A 17,616-nucleotide genomic window follows, 5' to 3' on the forward strand; every position below is an offset into this window, starting at 1 on the left:
TGACTGTAACATGAGATATTGATCAGTAAATGGGTGGATCGTGATAATGACAGTATCATGAGATATTGATCAGTAAATGAGTAAATCACATCACTTGTGTGTGTGATTGCTTGAGGAAAGAGGAAAGGTATTGGAATGACTGAAACATCCCACCACACTTGGCCTGGAAGCTCACCATCTCCAGTGTTTTGCCTCCTTCTAGCACCAATTATCTCCAATGCCTTTTCCTTCATCTGACAGGGGCTGGTTCTGCTTTACTGGTTCAGGTACTTTGCCGGTTGTTTTGCGTCGGCTTGTTGTGTGGCCTGTCAAAAGTTTGTGCCGATTTATGAAGCGGTGTGATATCGTGAGGGAGAAGCAGCAGGTGTGAGCAGGAAAGGAAAGCTGACAATGTTGGTCCAATTTAGAGTGCAAAAGCATTTTGCAGAGCTTATGTATTTCATTTGTTCACAGGACCTTCTGATGAAAGGTCACAGACCTGAAACGTTAACTCTGTTTCTCTCTCCACAGATGCTGCCTGACCTGTTGAGTATTTCCAGCACTTTCTGTTTTTGTTTCAGACTTTCAGCATCAGCAGTATTTTGCTTTTGTGGTAGGATTCTCATCTGTATGTTTGGATATGTAAAGAAAAACTTGCATTTATGTAGTTCCTTTCTCGACCCCAGGACGTCCCAAAGTGCTTTACAATCAATGAAGTAATTTTGAGGTGTAGTCGCTGTTGTAATGCAGGAAAGTGCAGCAACCGACTTTCACACAGCAAGATCCCATGAACAGCAATGAGTTAATTACCAGATAATTTGTTTTAGTAATGCTTGTTGCGGGATCAATATTGGTCAGAACACCAGGGAGTACTCCCCCGCCCTTCTTCAAAATAATGCTATGAGATCTTCTACATCCATCTGACGGAGCCTTGTGTAACATCTCATCTGAAAGACGACACTTCAATCAGCACTCCCTCAGTACTGCAGTGGAGCTTTAGCCAGGATTTCATGCTTATATCTCTGGACTGGGACTTGAACCTTCTGACTCAGAGGCTACATTGACCATTGAACCCCAACTGAGACTGAAGTTAAGGTTATTAAATTTCTCCTGGCACTGTACGCATGTCCTGGGTGGTGATACTTTTCTCATTTACTTTCTCAGCAATCTCCTACCAAGGCTGATGCAGCATCTATCTGGGAACCTGACTGTGATCTGAAGGGTTAGGACACCTGTCTCCAGGCCCCCCAGCTGCTCGACCACCACAGCACTAAAATGTTGTGATCTGGCAGGCAACGTATCCCACCAAAGGTTCCAAACTCGCAGCAGAAATGTGAGAAATTAAAAGATACTCTACTTTAAGAAGCACAAGTTTGCTTTAAATAGACATTAGATATCCCACCCTCCAATTGGTGAGCTCTCAATCAGCACCTTGTTTCTTCTCTCACACCTTCTCTCTCATTCCTCCTTTCTCTCATTTCTTCTCTCTGCTTGTCTGGTTGCCACTTGCTGTGGTTGCTATGTGTGTACAGTGGGTGAGTGGTGGGTCAAGCAAACAGAATGCCTGCCCAATGCACTAGTGGAGAGACCCAAACCATCTGGATGATTGAATCTCATTTGAATCTCATAGGCAAGATGCTGGCATAGTTACAGTGACCTGCTGTGTTTGGAGGAGAAGCATGAGGAGAGGGAAAGGAAAGGGTTCAGAGTGCTACAGCAGGACATCACACTTACCCTAGCTGTCTGGTTAAGGTCATTGAATAATGAGGGAAAGGGGAAATAAGATGGGAAGAGAGGAGGAATGAGGAAAAAAAAGAGAGGCAGCTAGCGCTGTGGTTAGCAACATGTCCGAACACGGACACCAGTGTCTATGGTAAAGGATTTTGAGGCCCGTGACTGGTAATTTCAGGGATGAGAAATTTCCCATTGGCTTCTTCTTCCAGACCAATCTGACTTAAAAAACATTCACAGCCATCAGTTTCACAGCTGAAAGCTGCTTAGAACAGAGACAGCCCTTCCGAACTTCAGACAAGTTCATGGTCTTCTGGGGGGGTTTCAATTTTTTTTTTAAAGTCTGCCGGAAAACCACAAACTTGTCTGACGTTTGGAAGCATTGTCTCTGCTCTAAGCACCTGTCAGCTGTGAAATGGATGGCTGCAATTTTTTTTAAAGAAATGGACCAACCACAAAGCTGCTCAGTGGAAAGTTCCTGCTCTCTGCAACTGTGAGAGAGGTGACGGAGAGAGATGGGAGTGGGAGAGAAAGGGGGCAGAGCGAAAGGGGGAGAAAGAGAGTGGGAAGAGAAAGAGAACGGAGAGAGAGAGAGAGAGGGGGCAGAGGGAGAGAGGACAGAGAGAAGGAAGGCACAGAGAGAGAGAGGGCAGAGAGAGAGAGGGGACAGAGAGAGAGGGGGAGAGAAAGGGGACAGACAGAAAGATGGGGAAAGAGAGTGGGGGAGAGAGAGAGTGGGGAGAGAGAGAGTGGGGAGAGAGAGAGAGAGGGGGCAGAGGAGAAAGGAGGCAGAGGAAGAGAGGGGGCAGAGAGAACGACAATGGAGGGACACAGAGGGAGGGACACAAGAGGGGCGGACAAAGAGAGAGAGGGGAACACAGAGAGAGAGGGGCAGCTGAATTTTATTCCTGGCGGCGGGCAAAAAAAATGGTGGCCCGTATGTGCGTGCCATATGCCGCCATACTGCCACAATCTAGTGCAGGCAGCTCATCTGCATACACTGGGCAGTCCGCAGCACCCACCCCCCCACCCAATCAAGTGGGAGGGGCGGGTTCTACAACGCCAGCAATAGCTGCCTCTGTGCAGGTGCAGGAGCCATTTTTAAAGGGCTACCAAACTGCACAGTTGAAGCCTGTGCCCCACACAAAAAAGCAGTGTGAATTGATTTTTGGCCTGTACCTCCCCCCAATACAAAGAAAATAAATGGCTGCTCCAGTCCCTTTCCCCACCCCCCCAACACTTGTATGTAATGTGTGATCTTTCCCCCCCACAACTGCACAAAGTGCAGAGGTCACCCCTCCGTCCCCCGCCCCCACACTAAAAATGCAGAGTTGACCGCCCCTCCATCCCCCCATCAACTACACTAAAATTCCTAAGTGTCCCCTTCCCCACCTTGGTGGCACCAGCTTTCCCTGGAGGGGAAATTGAAGGCGTGTGAGTTTCGGCCGCTGCACGCAAGATTGCGAACAGATGGCAAGATCGTAGCGAACGGTATGTTAATTTATTCATGTCCTTTATTTAAATATTTCAAGTTGGGTCCCATTGCCAAGTGGCGGGGAGGCAGAGAGATAGACAGAGAGAGAGAGTGAAGAGGGAGAGAGAGAAATCAAGATCACTCCTGACAGATGGACATCTATCCAAAATAGTCCACATTACTACAACAAGTGGGAGGCAAATACTGACTATCTGTGCAAGCATAAAAATGCCAGGTATCTCAATAAATCAGTGTCCAACATAGTGACGAGACAGGAAGTCAATAAATTAGACTTATTTAAATCTTCTTCACAAAAATGCACATTTGTTGTTGTTTTGATTAATAGTAAGATAATTAGATTAGATTAGATTAGATTAGAGATACAGCACTGAAACAGGCCCTTCGGCCCACCGAGTCTGTGCCGAACATCTTTCTGAAATTGTCTCACAGCCCCCCTATGTAAGACAAAAATTGTAATGTGGCCCTCCCCTACGCGAAAAGGTTATAAACGCCTGCTTCAAGCCTTTAACCTTGTGTTTTAAAATGACATAGCAGCTAGATTATTTTAAAACACAAGTTTAAAGGCTTGTGTTATGTAAACTCATTTTAAAATAGCAAAAGTCGCTTAGGGAATGTCTCGATTTCTATGCTCTGGCACGCATTACTTTCACTTGGGACACAAGCTCAGTGACATGTTGAAAGATTCTGGACTTTTACTTCTATATAAATGTTGCATTTCTGCTGCTATCCATTTGGAATCACATTGTTCCAGAATTTGTATTGAGGGGAACACAGGCAAGAAAATTGAAGGAATCTCCAAAGGTCAGCGCTGTAAGTTCCTCATGAATACAACAGTATGATGTAATGGGGCTGAGTGATATTGGCAAAAATAGGATGTTGCTGACCCGTATACAATGGTTAGTAAATACAATGTAACGGATAGCTTTAATATACCTTAATCTATGATGAACTGTCTACGATTCCTTAACAAAATCAATGCTTCATTTGCAGTTTTAAATACTGTCAGGGAAGACATAGTAAAAAATTATGATGTTTCAATGACCATGTTAGAAACAGTCATTAACTGATTTTTTTTTGCTGCAAATTGGATTAAAGGGCAAGTTTTACAAGTATGTCAAAGATCAGTAACTGCAATGTGCATCATTTACTACCCAGTTTGAGGGCAGATAACCTGAGTGGCCAATGTCATTTGAAAGTTATCTGTATCATATAATTAGATTACATTAAAAGTGTATGTTTGCTAACAAGTAATGGATTTGGCTTGGACATAACTTGGTTAGTTTGGAGTATAGTCTTACAGATAGTGACTAAACATTTTGCAACTGAATAATACATGTAGTAACAACTGCTCAAACTTTTGCAGAAAAGCTTTTTGTTAATAATTATCTTGTCAGAGCTGAATCGGAATCGACAGTGATAGACTGAGATACAGACATAAGTGAATTTAAGAGAATCGCTTTAGTGGAGGAACTTAAGGGTGCTCTTTATTTGTAATTGAGTTGACCTAATTTTGTCACGAGCTTTGGTGAGCAAATGGGATTTTGTCCATGAGAGATTCTGTTGTTTCTGTATTTTAGAATCCAGGACCTGTCAAGATGAATAAACAATTTTTGGCTACCTACTGTTAATCTGTCTGTCCCTTCCTGTTCCACTCTGCTTTACTGTTTTGCATGACTCCTCTGACGTACTATCTGTTTCACCCTATAAAATTCGCCTGATTTGGAGATCACTGCCCTTTTGTTGGCTGCGCAGTCTTCAGACACATATTACAAGCAGATGGAGAAGCTGCAAAAACATAAAACATCATGGGTTAAATTGTCTTGTGAAAATAGCAGTTGAGAAATGATCCATCTTCCTATTGCTGATTTTTCTACTGCCTCACCTCAACGACCACAATAACAATCCTCTCCTTGAGTTTCATGGTTTATTGGATGAACTTGCACTACTGACGCAGTGTGAATCCACAGAAACCATCCGATATCCATCTACCACCCCATGACATGGTGTAGCTAGCTCTATTCTGTCAACAGAAGTAATTCGTATTGGCATTGCAAACTATTTTGTTTGCTAGATAGCTAATACAGTTGTGCCACTCTTCATTGATGTTTGTATGCTTAGCTACTTTATTTATAGGGAGAAATGTTTTAAATCGGACAGTGTTTTGATGGAATTAGGTTGGCTATACACTTTACATACAACTTAATTGCCCCCATGTCCGTGGCTGAGTCAATAATTTTGTCAAATGTCCGTGGTGCAAGATGTTGGTGCCTATCCCTGAGTGAGAGTGTACTGTCCAAACTTAAGCAAACCAATTTGAAACAAAGTATGATTTTCCATATTTTTTGGCAAAATTGCCATATAATGCCTATACCTTATTGTCTTCTTCATGAACCATTGGTGAAGGCACACCCACAATGCTGTTAGGTGGGGAGTTCCAGGATTTTGACCCTGTGATAATGAAAGAATGGCAATATATATCCAAGTCAGGGTGGTGTATGACCTAGGGGAAACTTGAAGGTTCTCCAACTGCAGCTGTTCCCATGCACATGCTGCCCTTGTCCTTTTAGGTAGTAGAGGTCACTGATTTGGGAGGTGCTGCCGAAGAAACCTTGCTGCACTGAAAAGTCTCTTTGGATTAAGTCTGAAAACTGATAACTTTATATTGTCAGTTGTACAGTGAGAATGCCATGTGTGGCTATCTGTCAGTAGTCAGTTTATTCTCTGAGTCTTGAACTCTCAAAGGTTGATCACCTGAGCTCCAGGAGAGAATGTGCACTCCAGACACACACCAACTCCTGCTGTGTGGATTTCCCTGAAGATTGCTTTGGAGAGTCATAAATAAGCTGATGAGTTTCTGAGTGCATCAGACATCCAGCTGAAGCGAAAAAAGAAACTGTTGTAAAAACAATTACTTGTCAATAAATGGATTATCATGAAATTGTTCAGTAACCAATAGTAATGGTGGAATGTACAATTATCAACTGTAGCAAATTCGCTCTATTTGAACTCCTCATAATGTTTGGCGACACGCTGATTTAAGTACATCCCATCATTATGTGCTGATAAAGATGTACTAGATGTGCAGTGTGGGATCCTGGTGAGTTCTAAGTGGTGAGACTGAATGTAAGTTGTCACTGATGTATCAGGGTACTCAGGTTTATGCAGTGTATTAGTTAGTTATACAGGTTCCAATTCACCAACTGAATTTTATAAGCCTGCAGAGAACTATCACACACAGACATAGAAACAGGAGTAGGCCATTCAGCCCCTTGAGCCTATCCCTTCATTCAGTTAGATCATGGCTGATCTGAGTTTACCCGCCTCCATTCTATATCCTTGATAGCTTTAGCTAACAAAAATCTACCAATCGCAGTCATGAAAATTTCAATTGTCCCCCAACACCCACAGCTCTTTGGGGGAGAGAGTTCCAGATTTCTGCTTTGGGTGAAAAAGTGTTTCCTGATTTTATTCCTAAATGGCCGAGCTTGTATTTAAGATAATGCCCCCTTGTTCTGAATTTCCAACTGGAGGAAATTGTGTCTCTTTATCTACCCTTATCAACTTCTTTGATCATCGAACATCTTGACTAGATCACTCCTCAACTTTCTAAACTCATGTTTATGCAACCTGTCCTCAGAATTTAACCCGTAATGCCCAGTATCATACTGTTGAATCTGCACTGTATCCCCTCGCAGGCCACTATATCCCTCTTGATATGCCCAGAACTAAACACAGTACTCCAGATGGGATCTGGTAAAGGCTCTGTATAGCTTAAGCATAACTTTTCCCCCTTAGTATTTACCTCCTTTGCGATAAAGTCAACATTCCATTAGTCTTTTTGATTATTTTTTGTACCTATTGTCTAGAATTTAGCGACTTATGTACCTGGACACCCAAACCCATTAACCCCTCTGCAGCTCCCAGACTCCCAAAATTAAGAAGGTGGATAGTCCAATCAGTTTGGATGATTTTGCTGAAATGTTTTCAATGACCAGATAAAACTCCCAGTAGCAGGTAGAAACCTTCATCATGAATAGCTGGGTCACATTGTCCAATGCACGATATTGGGAATGAATTAAGCAACTGGCTGTGCACAATCAAAAGCTTTGTGAAAAGAATCTACATTTCCTCACCTTTTGCAGCTTTATTTGAAAGAAATTTTTACTGAGGCTGTATTTTGTACTTTCTTCTTTATTGGTAGGACCTAAAGTCACCTGGCCAGCGTGAGGATCTGGCTGCTGCACGTGCTTGCTTGAAGCAGACCTCCACCCTGTTATATTCAACCTCCATGGCGTGCCTGGACCACCCTGAGATTGCTGCTCTCCAGGCTGGTAGAGAGTCTGTCCGCAGTGAGTTACAGGACACTTTCACTGAGATCTCCAATGTTGTGCAGGGAATTGGATGTCCAAAATCTGGTGCACAATCTCTTGTTGGGGCTTTCGATGAGTTTGAGGTAAGCAAATTTGACATTGTTTTTGACATAACTAGAGTTACAGATGTGCTGACTCCTCGTTAATAGACACTGGACCCGATTATCACATAACCTGGGTCTGATACAGTGCCTGCTTCTGTCCAATGTAGAATTCTCTGTCACAAATTGTCATTGAAACAGAGTATTTTTAATCAAAGGAATTCAATAGTTCTTTGAAAAAGAGGAATATTAAAAGACTTAAGGAAAGGGCAAGGGAGTGGTATCACTTGGAGAAAAGCACTAGTACCAGTGTATTGGGCCAAATGGCCTGTTTTTGTGATTCTGTGTTTTCCCTTCATCCTCAATACACAATGCTCAACTCTTTCAGGTTAAATCCTGCCGATAAGCAGTAGTCTTATCAGCCTTCATAGTATAGAACCATAGAAGTGTACAGCACAGGAAGAGGCCATTCGACCCATTTTGCCAATGCCAACTCTCTGGTGGAGCAATCCAAAATTAATTCCACTGTTGCCATTCTATCCCCATAGTGCAGTATCATTTTCTGCTTCAAATATTTATCCAGTCTACTCATAAAAATGTTATGGTATCTGCCTCAACCACACTTTGGGGTAGAGCATTCCAACCTGGGGTTTCCTCTGTGGGCACAGCTCGAGAGCTGCCCTGAGGCTGTGCCCAATTTGCTGATGTTGGAAAATGCCCAAGAATCCCCCAGTCTCATAGAATACACCTGGATTTAAAATGGGCGTAAATTGGCATAAATCAGTGTAAACAGCTGGGACCCAAGGAAATGCTGAACCCACACCATATATTTCTCTTTGAGCTTTAAAGTAGAAAGTTTAAACTTATTCAACCATTATTCACGCAACACAGTCATAGCAGGTTTCAGGACCTGCAATCAGGGAATCTTAACAAATTTAAATGTGACTTATATTTGCTAAAAAACTGCATTAAAATATGTTCGATCCATCATGCACATCAGATAGCAGGACTAGATCACAAACAGTGAAGTTCTCAACCGAGCCAATATGCCCAGCATTGAATGCAGTCTCTTACAACGCCAATTGTACTGGGCAGGACATGTGTCAGGCAGGGAGGATTGCAGAATGCCAAAAGCAGTGCTTTATGGTGAACTATGCTCCAGTAAGTGAGATTGAGGTGCACCTCACAAACGGTTTAAAGACCAGATAAAAAGACAGGCTGACATTGATCAACAGGGGCGGGAGCAGGAGGCTGCTGACTAGAGATAGCTGGCACGCAACAACCAGGAAAGCCCTCTACAAGTTCGAAATATACAGATGCGACGCTGCTGAAAAAAGGCGCAGAAAATGGAAGGAGTCTGCTTATGCCAGAGCCCTTTCAAACCAGGTGTTCTTGTGCCCCAACTGCTCAAGAGCCTGCAGATCAAGAATTGGTCTCTTCAGTCACCAACAATCATGCCAGTTACCAGAAAGACAAGCCTTCCCATGATCTTCGCCTGAGACGAATCTGCCATCATCAGCATTATCACCATCATCAGCAGCAAAATACAAAGCAGGTCTCAGTGAGGATAATTCTAAAAAGTTATTAAAATTGCAGTTAAACACCAGAAAAAAATGACTTTGTCTTTCATTAGACCTGAAAATCTTGTTGCAGTATTGAATTACTCCCTCTTCCCCCTAACTCAACAAATTCAATTGGAGAATCCTGGCAATGGAGAGTCAGGGGACATGGTTTTGCAGGCAGAGATTTGTTCAGATGGAGCGATGAACAGATCTAAAAGATCCAGGAGACTGGGACGTATTGTAGTCACCCGCTTAACTCATGCCCAAAAGTCTGGGATTTTTTCAGCCATGTGTTAAGGCCAGGTGGAAAAGGGTGTGGGTGGTTCCCACTATTCATCTCCCAACTGACCGCAGCAAGTGTTCTTGTTACTAGGGTTTTAACCCCTTGTGTTTTATTTGTAGGTTTAAAACAGAAGATTAACTATTTATTGAGCAATATTTATTTCTGAAATGGTTGGAACCGCATCCATACACCCATTCCTCACACACACACGCACACACACACACACACATATGTACATGCACACACAAGAACAGATAGATAGAGAGGAAAATGGTAAGTGGTTTGAAGTGAGGTAGGCGTTCGGGGTTTAGAATAAACCTGCTGAATCTTCTTGGAGGTCAATTTTTCTTTTAAAATTGCAGGCCTCGGTTGTATGTTTGTAGCATTTTTTGGTGGTTGAGACTTCAGTCAGGAGTCAGCGATCACTTTCAGTTCTCTGTTGTAACATGTTTAAGTGTAAAATTCACAGCAGGGCTCCTTTGGCTTTTGTTGGATCAGTCACAGCTCTCAGCTGAAGAGGCTTTCGTGATATTTGTTCTGATTTTCCTTCTCTCTCCAGAGGGCTTCTTTTTAAGGTAAAAGACTCTCACCTGTTGACTTGTTAAGAGACGCAGAGTCCCCATTCTGTGGTGACCAACAATGGGCCAGGATGTGGCTAGTTCACACCTTCTTTGTTTCAGAAGAACCCATTCAATTCAAAAATGTTTCTTGATGGGTTCAGGATGGGGGTAATTGACACCTCTTAGCTTGGAATATATCCTTTTGTCCTTAACAGAGCATAAGACAGTTTGAATATACAGGGCCAGGTTGTTTGACCTTTGGTGGCCATTTGTTAGATCATTAACCAGTTCTCTTAAAGGAAAAGTCAGCTTTTATAACTCTTCAGTTTGGGTTCTGTATTTTCAATCACTGCACTTCACATGCAAGTTTTGAAAAATATTTTGTAGGGAAGCCTTTATCTTTTCTACACCCAGAGACAGAATGATTACAGAACCTATACTTGCTTCTGTGCTGAAAATTCTAAAAAGTCATTGTTTACGAGAAGGATTAATTATACAGCTGTTACCTATACTCACTGTCACCCAGACACAAAATCTATAAATTATTTAAGGCAGGAATGGAAAAAAAATTAGTATGAAGACACTCAATAAAAATTCAAATTTGGAAGCTCTCTCATCACTTCTTTATTTCCTTCAGTCCCCTGCCTGCTTCGATCCCCTCCACAGTCGCTCTCCATCCTCAATAGACTATCACACTGCACCCTTTCTAACAGCCACTCAGTTTTAGATTTCAGCCATGGCTTAGTGGCAGCACTCTCGCCTCTGAGTCAGCAGTTGTTGGCACAAGTGTAATTTGGAATAAAAAGCCAGTATCAGTATTGGTGACCACAGAACTACTGGATTGTCCTAAAAATGTTAAACTGAGGCCCCGTCTGCCCTCCTCTCTGGTGGACGTAAATGATCCCGTGGCATTATTTCAAAGAAGAGCAGAGGAGTTATCCCCAGTGTCCTGGCTACTATTTATCTCTCAATCAACATCACTGAACAATTTGTCTGGTCATTATCACATTGCTGTTTCCGGGACTGTGCTGTGCGTAAATTGGCTACCACGATTTTAACAGTGACTACAGTTCAGTTGCACTTCATTGGCTGTAAAGAGCTTTGGGACATCCTGAGGTTGTGAAAGGAGCATTTTAAATGCAAACATTTAAGGAGAAGCCTGATATGTACATGAGGAAGAAAGGGATAGGAAGATATGCTTTCAGTGGTAGATGAAATAGGGTGGGCAAAGGCTTGTGTCGCCTGTTTCTGTGCCGTATGTAATTCGATGCAAGTCTTTCCTTCTTTCTTTGTCAAACTCCTGACTTTATCTTAGGCCCTTCCACCTGCATCAATGCATTTGTCATACTCACTTTGCTCCACAGCCCCCGTGCGCAGCCGTTGATGTCCTTGTCACTTCCAAGTTCCTTCATTATCTCTCCCTGCTGTAATTGCCTTGAGGTAATTCTTCCATTCATATGGAGTGTTGCAGTTGCATACACCTGGTCCGGCTGTCAAATTTGGCTTTATAATCTAAAGCAAAGATTGCGGCATCATTTTGGCATACAAATCTCACTCCCACGAAAGACTTATTTTTAGTGTTCCAAAGCCGCTACTTATAGAAATAATTGTGGAAAAAAGAAATCTTAGTTTCAGTGAATTTAAAAGCTATTTTGTTCAGATTATAGACCAGTTAATATTTATTTCAGAGGAAAATGGAATAAAAATAGATGTGTAAAAATGTTTTTAAAATGAGTCTAGTGAAAAATAATGACTAAAATTATAACAGATTTTTCATGTTATTAGCAGTTATTGGTTATAATTTTCACTGAATTCAGTTTTGTGTAATTCATGATTTCTTTCTTAATTTCCCTTAAATGCACCTCCTCCCTCCCAGTTCTCCAATCAATTTGCCTGCCTTCTCCAAATGAAAGCTGCTTTCGGTAGATTTATGGGTATCTTTACTTGCTACCCTTGCCCAAAAATGTTTCCAAAGGGTCAAATGGGAAGGGGAAGCACACTGACATTTCATTGTTAGCACTTTTCATAAGCTAGGCTGACACTCCAGTACAGTACTGAGGGAGTGCTGTACTGGGAGAGGTGCCATCTTTCAGATGAGACGCTAAACTGAGGCCCCATCTGTCCTCTCAGGTGGACGTTAAAGGTCCTGTGGCACTATTTTGAAGAAGAGTAGGGGTGAGTTGCTTTCTTCCTTCCTTTCTTTCTTCCCTTCTTTCTTTCTCTCTTTCTCTCTTTCTTTCTTTCTCTCTTACTTCCTTTCTTTCTCTTCAAATCCCATGCAATAGTTTTGAAGTGTAGTCAGGGACAGAGGGGGTGCAGGTGCATTGATCTTTGAAGATGGGAGAAGATGGTGAGAGAGTAGTTTGCAAAGCATATGGGATCTTGGGCTTCATAAATAGAGGCATAGAGTACAAAAGCGGGGAAGTTATGCTGAACCTTTATAAAGCTCTGGTTAGGCCACAGCTAGAGTAATGCATCCAGTTCTGGCCACCACACTTTAGGGAGGATGTTAAGGTCCTTGAGAGGCTGCAGAGGAGATTTACCAGAATAGTTGCAGGGATAAGGGATTTTAGCTACATGGTTAGGTTGGCGAAGCTGGGGTTTTTCTCCATGGCGCAAAGAGAATTGAGGGGAGATTTGTTAGAGGTGTACAGGATTATGACAGGTTTAGATAAGATAGACAAAGAAAAGTTGTTCCCATTAGCTGATGGTACTAGGACTAGGGAACACAGTTTTAAGGTTTTGGGCAACAGATGTAGGGGGATGTGAGGAAGAATTTTTTATGCAGCGAGTGATAATGACCTGGAACTCGCTGCCTACGAGGGTGGTGGAAGCAGAGATGATGAATAATTTCAAAAGGAAACTGGATGGCCACTTGAGGGAAATAAACTTGCAGGGCTGTGGGGATAGAGCGGGGGAATGGGAATAATTAGATTGCTCTACAGAGAGCTGAATGGACTGCATTTGTGCCATAATGGGCTGGATTTTGTGCTAGAGGTGGGGCTCCTGGTGCTGGACCGAAAAGGCAGGGAGAACCCCACCTCTGTCTTTTCATGACCCCCTGGAGTGGTCTTTTTAAATCAAAGTTTCAGGAGCCAGGATCCCCGTCCCTCTAAAGATGGGAATCCCACCTCTAAGAGCTGCCAGCCAATCAGAGGGCCGGCAGCCCAGCAGTATCTGCAGCACCACTGTGAGTGTTGGCCACTGCCAGTACTGCAGAGGCCTTGGACCCAGGCCCAGTGTTGGAACCCTGGACCTGAGGTAGGTGAGATGGGATCACCAGGACCAGTCCAGAAGGCCCCTGCGAGGGAGGTGGGGGTCTAGTCATGCAGTCCAGGGGGAGGGAGGTTCCGAGGGGGAAAGTTTGTGTCTGTCTTCGCGGAGAAAGACACAGATAATCTCCCAGAAATATTAGGGAGCCAAGGGACTTGTAAAAATGAGGAACTGAAAGTAATTGGTATCAATAAAGAGGTAATACTCAAAAAATTAATTGGATTGAAAGTTGATAAATCCCCTGGACCAGATGAGCTACATCCTAGAGTATTGAAGGAGGTGGCTATAGAGATAGTAGATGCATTGGTGGTTATCTTTCAGAATTCTATAGATTCTGGAAGGGTTCCTGCAGACTGGAAAGTAGCAAATCTAAACCCACTATTTAAGAAGGGAGTGGGAGAGAAAATAGAGAACTACAAACCTGTTAGTTTGACGTCAGCAGTCAGGAAAATGTTGGAATCTATTATAAAGGATGAGATAACTGGACACTTGGAAAATAATGATATGATTGGGCAGAGTCAACATGGATTTGTGAAAGGGAAATCAGGTTTGACAACCTGTTGGAGTTTTTTGAGGATATTACTTGTAGCGTAGATAAAGGAGTATTTGGATTTTCAGAAGGCTTTTGACAAGGTCCAAACTGATGCCATGAGACTTCATGGGTTCCGGAGTCAATATTGAGGACTCCCAGGGCAACTTCCTCTCGACTGTATACCACCACTGGTGGGTCGATCCTGCCAATGGACAGGATGTACCCAGGGATACTGATGGTGGTGTCTGGGATATCATCTGTAGGGTATGATTCCATGAGTGTGACTATGTCAGGCTGTTGCTTGACTAGTCTATGAGACAGCTCTCCCAATTTTGGCACAAGCCCCCAGATGTTAGTAAGGAAGACTTTGCAGGGTCAACAGGGCTGGGTTTGTTGTTGTCGTTTCTGGTGCCTAGGTTGATGTCAGGTGGTCTGTCTGGTTTCATTCTGCAGTTTTGATATAACTGAGTGGCTTGCTAGGCCATTTCAGAGGGCATTTAAGAGTCAACCACATTACTGTGGGTCTGGAGTCACATGTCGGCCAGAACAGGTAAGGATGGCAGATTTCCTTCCCTAAAGGACAGTAGTGAACGAGATGGGTTTTTACAACAATCGACAATGGTTTTATGGTCACCAGTAGACTAGCTTTTATTTCCAGAGTTAGTAATTGAATTCAAATTCCACCATCTGTTGTGGTGGGATTCAAGCCGATGTCCCCATAGCAATACCCTAGGGCTCTGGGTTATGAATCTAGTGACATTACCATTAAGCCACCACCTGCCTCGTCATTGCCCTTTAATTTACTCAATCTTCCTCTACATGATCCCTTTCCCCCTCTATTTAGTTTAAGCCCTCACTGCTTCCCTAGTTATATGACTCTCTAGAACACTGGTCCAGCGTGGTTCAGGTGAAGTCCATCCCAACGGTACAGCCTCCACTTTCCCCATTACTGGTGCCAGTATCCCAGGAACCGAAACCCACTTCGCCCACACCAATCTTTGAGCCATGCACTTATCTCTCTCATCTTATTTACCCTATCCCAATTTGCACGTGGCTGAGGTAATAATCCAGCGATTATTACCTTTTGAGGTTCTGCGTTTTAATTTAGTGCCTAGCTCCTTGTACTCCCTACGCAGAACCTCTTTCCTAGTCCTAGCTATGTTGTTACTCCCTACATGAACCATGGCCACTGGATCCTCCCCCTCCCACTGCAAGTTCTTCTCTAGCCCTGAGCAGATGTCCTGAACCCTAGCACCGGGCAGGCAACACAGCCTTATGGACTCTCACTCTCGGCTGCAGAGAATAGTGTCTATCCCCCAGAACAGTGTCTATCCCTCTAATTTAACCCTTTTATCCCCAGTCTCATTTTGCTGACTCTATCCTGCATGCATTTCAAAGCCAATATCTCCTTCTTGAGGTGCAATACTATAACTGAATGCAGTACTCTAAATGAAACCTAACCACAGTCCTAACATAACTTCCACTTTTTTTATTCCAGCCCTCAAGATGAAGGCCAACATTTTGATAGCCTTTTTAATTAATTTTTGTACCTGTCCACTAGGTGTTAGTGATTTCTGCGGCTGGACCCCTAAATTTCTCTGCTCATTGACAGTTCCTAACTTCTCACCATTTAGAAAATACTCTGATCTATCTCTCTCAGTTCCAACATAGATGTCCCCTCACTTTCTCACATTGAACTGCATCTACCATTGTTTTGTCCACTCACTTAAACAACTATGCCCTGTGCAACATTTCTGCTCCCATCTGCACTATTTATGTGCCATCTAATTCCATTTTAAAGTTAAAAACAACATTAAGTATGAACACTTCAATTTTCTTCCATTCTCTACTCACAGAAAATGGAGTTAAGTTACTAGTGGGGTGTTCAATAGCAAAAAAGAGTGTGCTACATGTGTGACATTAAATTTTCAAAGGCATTAGTGGAAGACATGTGGTATTTTCTCAGTAAGTCGGAGGATGTCATCCCTCTTAATCTATCGTCCTCATCTCAGTATTTCTCGCTTTCAATCTCTATTTTACTTGTTCTCTCTTTCCCGCTATCTTTCTTTCTATCTCTCGTTACACTTTTTTTTTGCTCTCTTTATTTCTCCCTTTCTCACTCCATATTTTCTTTTCTCTCTTTCTCATTCTCTCTGTCTCTATTTATTCTTTCTTTCTCCTTTTCTCTCTCACTCTCTCTTTCTTCTGGGTAACAGGATGTAGATCGATGTGATTCCACTTCGCCTATTCACAACTCTTGATGGAATCGATCCTCCACTCGATTTTTTCTTTTGCCTGTTGGAGGATGCTTGTGGGTGGCACAGTGGCGCAGTGGTTAGCACCGCAGCCTCACAGCTCCAGCGACCCGGGTTCAATTCTGGGTACTGCCTGTGCGGAATTTGCAAGTTCTCCCTGTGTTTGCGTGGGTTTCCTCCGGGTGCTCCGGTTTCCTCCCACATGCCAAAGACTTGCAGGTTGATAGGTAAATTGGCCATTAGCAATTACCCCTAGTGTAGGTAGGTGGTCGGGAAATATAGGGACAGGTGGGGATGTGGTAGGAATATGGGATTAGTGTAGCATTAGTATAAATGGGTGGTTGATGGTCGGCACAGACTCGGTGGGCCGAAGGGCCTGTTTCAGTGCTGTATCTCTAAACTAAACTAAAATTGAACATCCTGTGGACCAGCTGCCACTGTAGTTGATAAGAAGGTTAATTAGAAGTAACAGGCAGGTGTTCCACACATACGTGACACCTAGGTGTGACAAAACCATGATGCCAAAAGGCAGCGTAACAAACAGGAAATGTGCAAAGGGTAAGACTCTTCAGAAGATACAGATTTTGTAGCAGCTGTATGTCTTTATCAGAGAGAGCTTGAACAATTGGCAGGAAAAAGAATCCGTATTGGAGCAGGAAATTCTGGAAGGATTGTATCAGTCATTATTCAAGTCAGAGAAAGGTTTTTAATAAAATCCTGAATTTAAGCAATTTGTTCAAGGTGACATTTTTTGGCACTCTGTAATGTTACATGACATTTTGTAAAGAAGAAACAATACACATTGGTTTGTTCCTTCCTGCTGTTTTCTGTATCTTAGTCCTTAAAATCCAATAAAAATCTATAGTAGACTCATGCAATCATGATCTCATGAACACTTCCACACTTCCAGTACAAAAGTGCTGGAAATTATACGTTCAGAGTGAGTTCCTGAGGAATGATTTCCAATTCCTGCTTGTCAGATTTACAGTGGTGGGAGTGTTTCCTGCATCACAATCTCTAAAATAGAAAGATGAAACAATGGCAAATTTCACAATGTCATTTGTTATGTGTAACCTGCTATATCAGTTCAATAAACAAAACCTCAAATGCAGTAGAATAAATTGTACTTTTTCCACTGTTTCCTCAGAAAGAGTTGAATGCTTTACCTTGTTTTGATCATTTATGCACAAGAATTCCAGTTGTTTTCACTAATACCCCTCCCTGAGGACTTTTCTCCGCACCAATTTCCATAAGAATGGAGAAGGGGTGGGGCTGACAAACATCAAATCCTGGTACATTCTGTGAATGGCCACTCTTGCTGTAGTGATCATTATTCCTGGGAATTTTAAACACAGATGCATATGGGAATTGTACGCTGTTACATTACTGGGTCTCTCCAACTGCTAATGGCACTTGGGATGCTCTATAAACTTCATCTCAAGACTTCTCAGAAAGCTCCAGGCCTCTGATGGAAAACATTGTTAAGCGCATTTTATACTTAGAAAATTCTAAGGCCAGTTCAATTATTTGGATTG

The 17,616-nt window shown here is 42.7% G+C and overlaps 1 protein-coding gene across 1 annotated transcript in view; it reads left to right on the forward strand.

The window, feature by feature from the left end:
* Positions 1–17,616, forward strand: part of LOC137380511 (catenin alpha-3-like) — a 2,550,805-nt gene that overhangs the window by 348,835 nt on the left and 2,184,354 nt on the right. The window contains exon 6 of the mRNA XM_068052420.1: positions 7,407–7,658. Coding sequence (XP_067908521.1) covers positions 7,407–7,658 — 252 coding nt within the window. The remainder of the gene's footprint in view (positions 1–7,406; positions 7,659–17,616) is intronic.

The sequence above is a fragment of the Heterodontus francisci genome, chromosome 20 (assembly GCF_036365525.1).
Source record: "Heterodontus francisci isolate sHetFra1 chromosome 20, sHetFra1.hap1, whole genome shotgun sequence".
NCBI classification, from domain to species: domain Eukaryota; kingdom Metazoa; phylum Chordata; class Chondrichthyes; order Heterodontiformes; family Heterodontidae; genus Heterodontus; species Heterodontus francisci.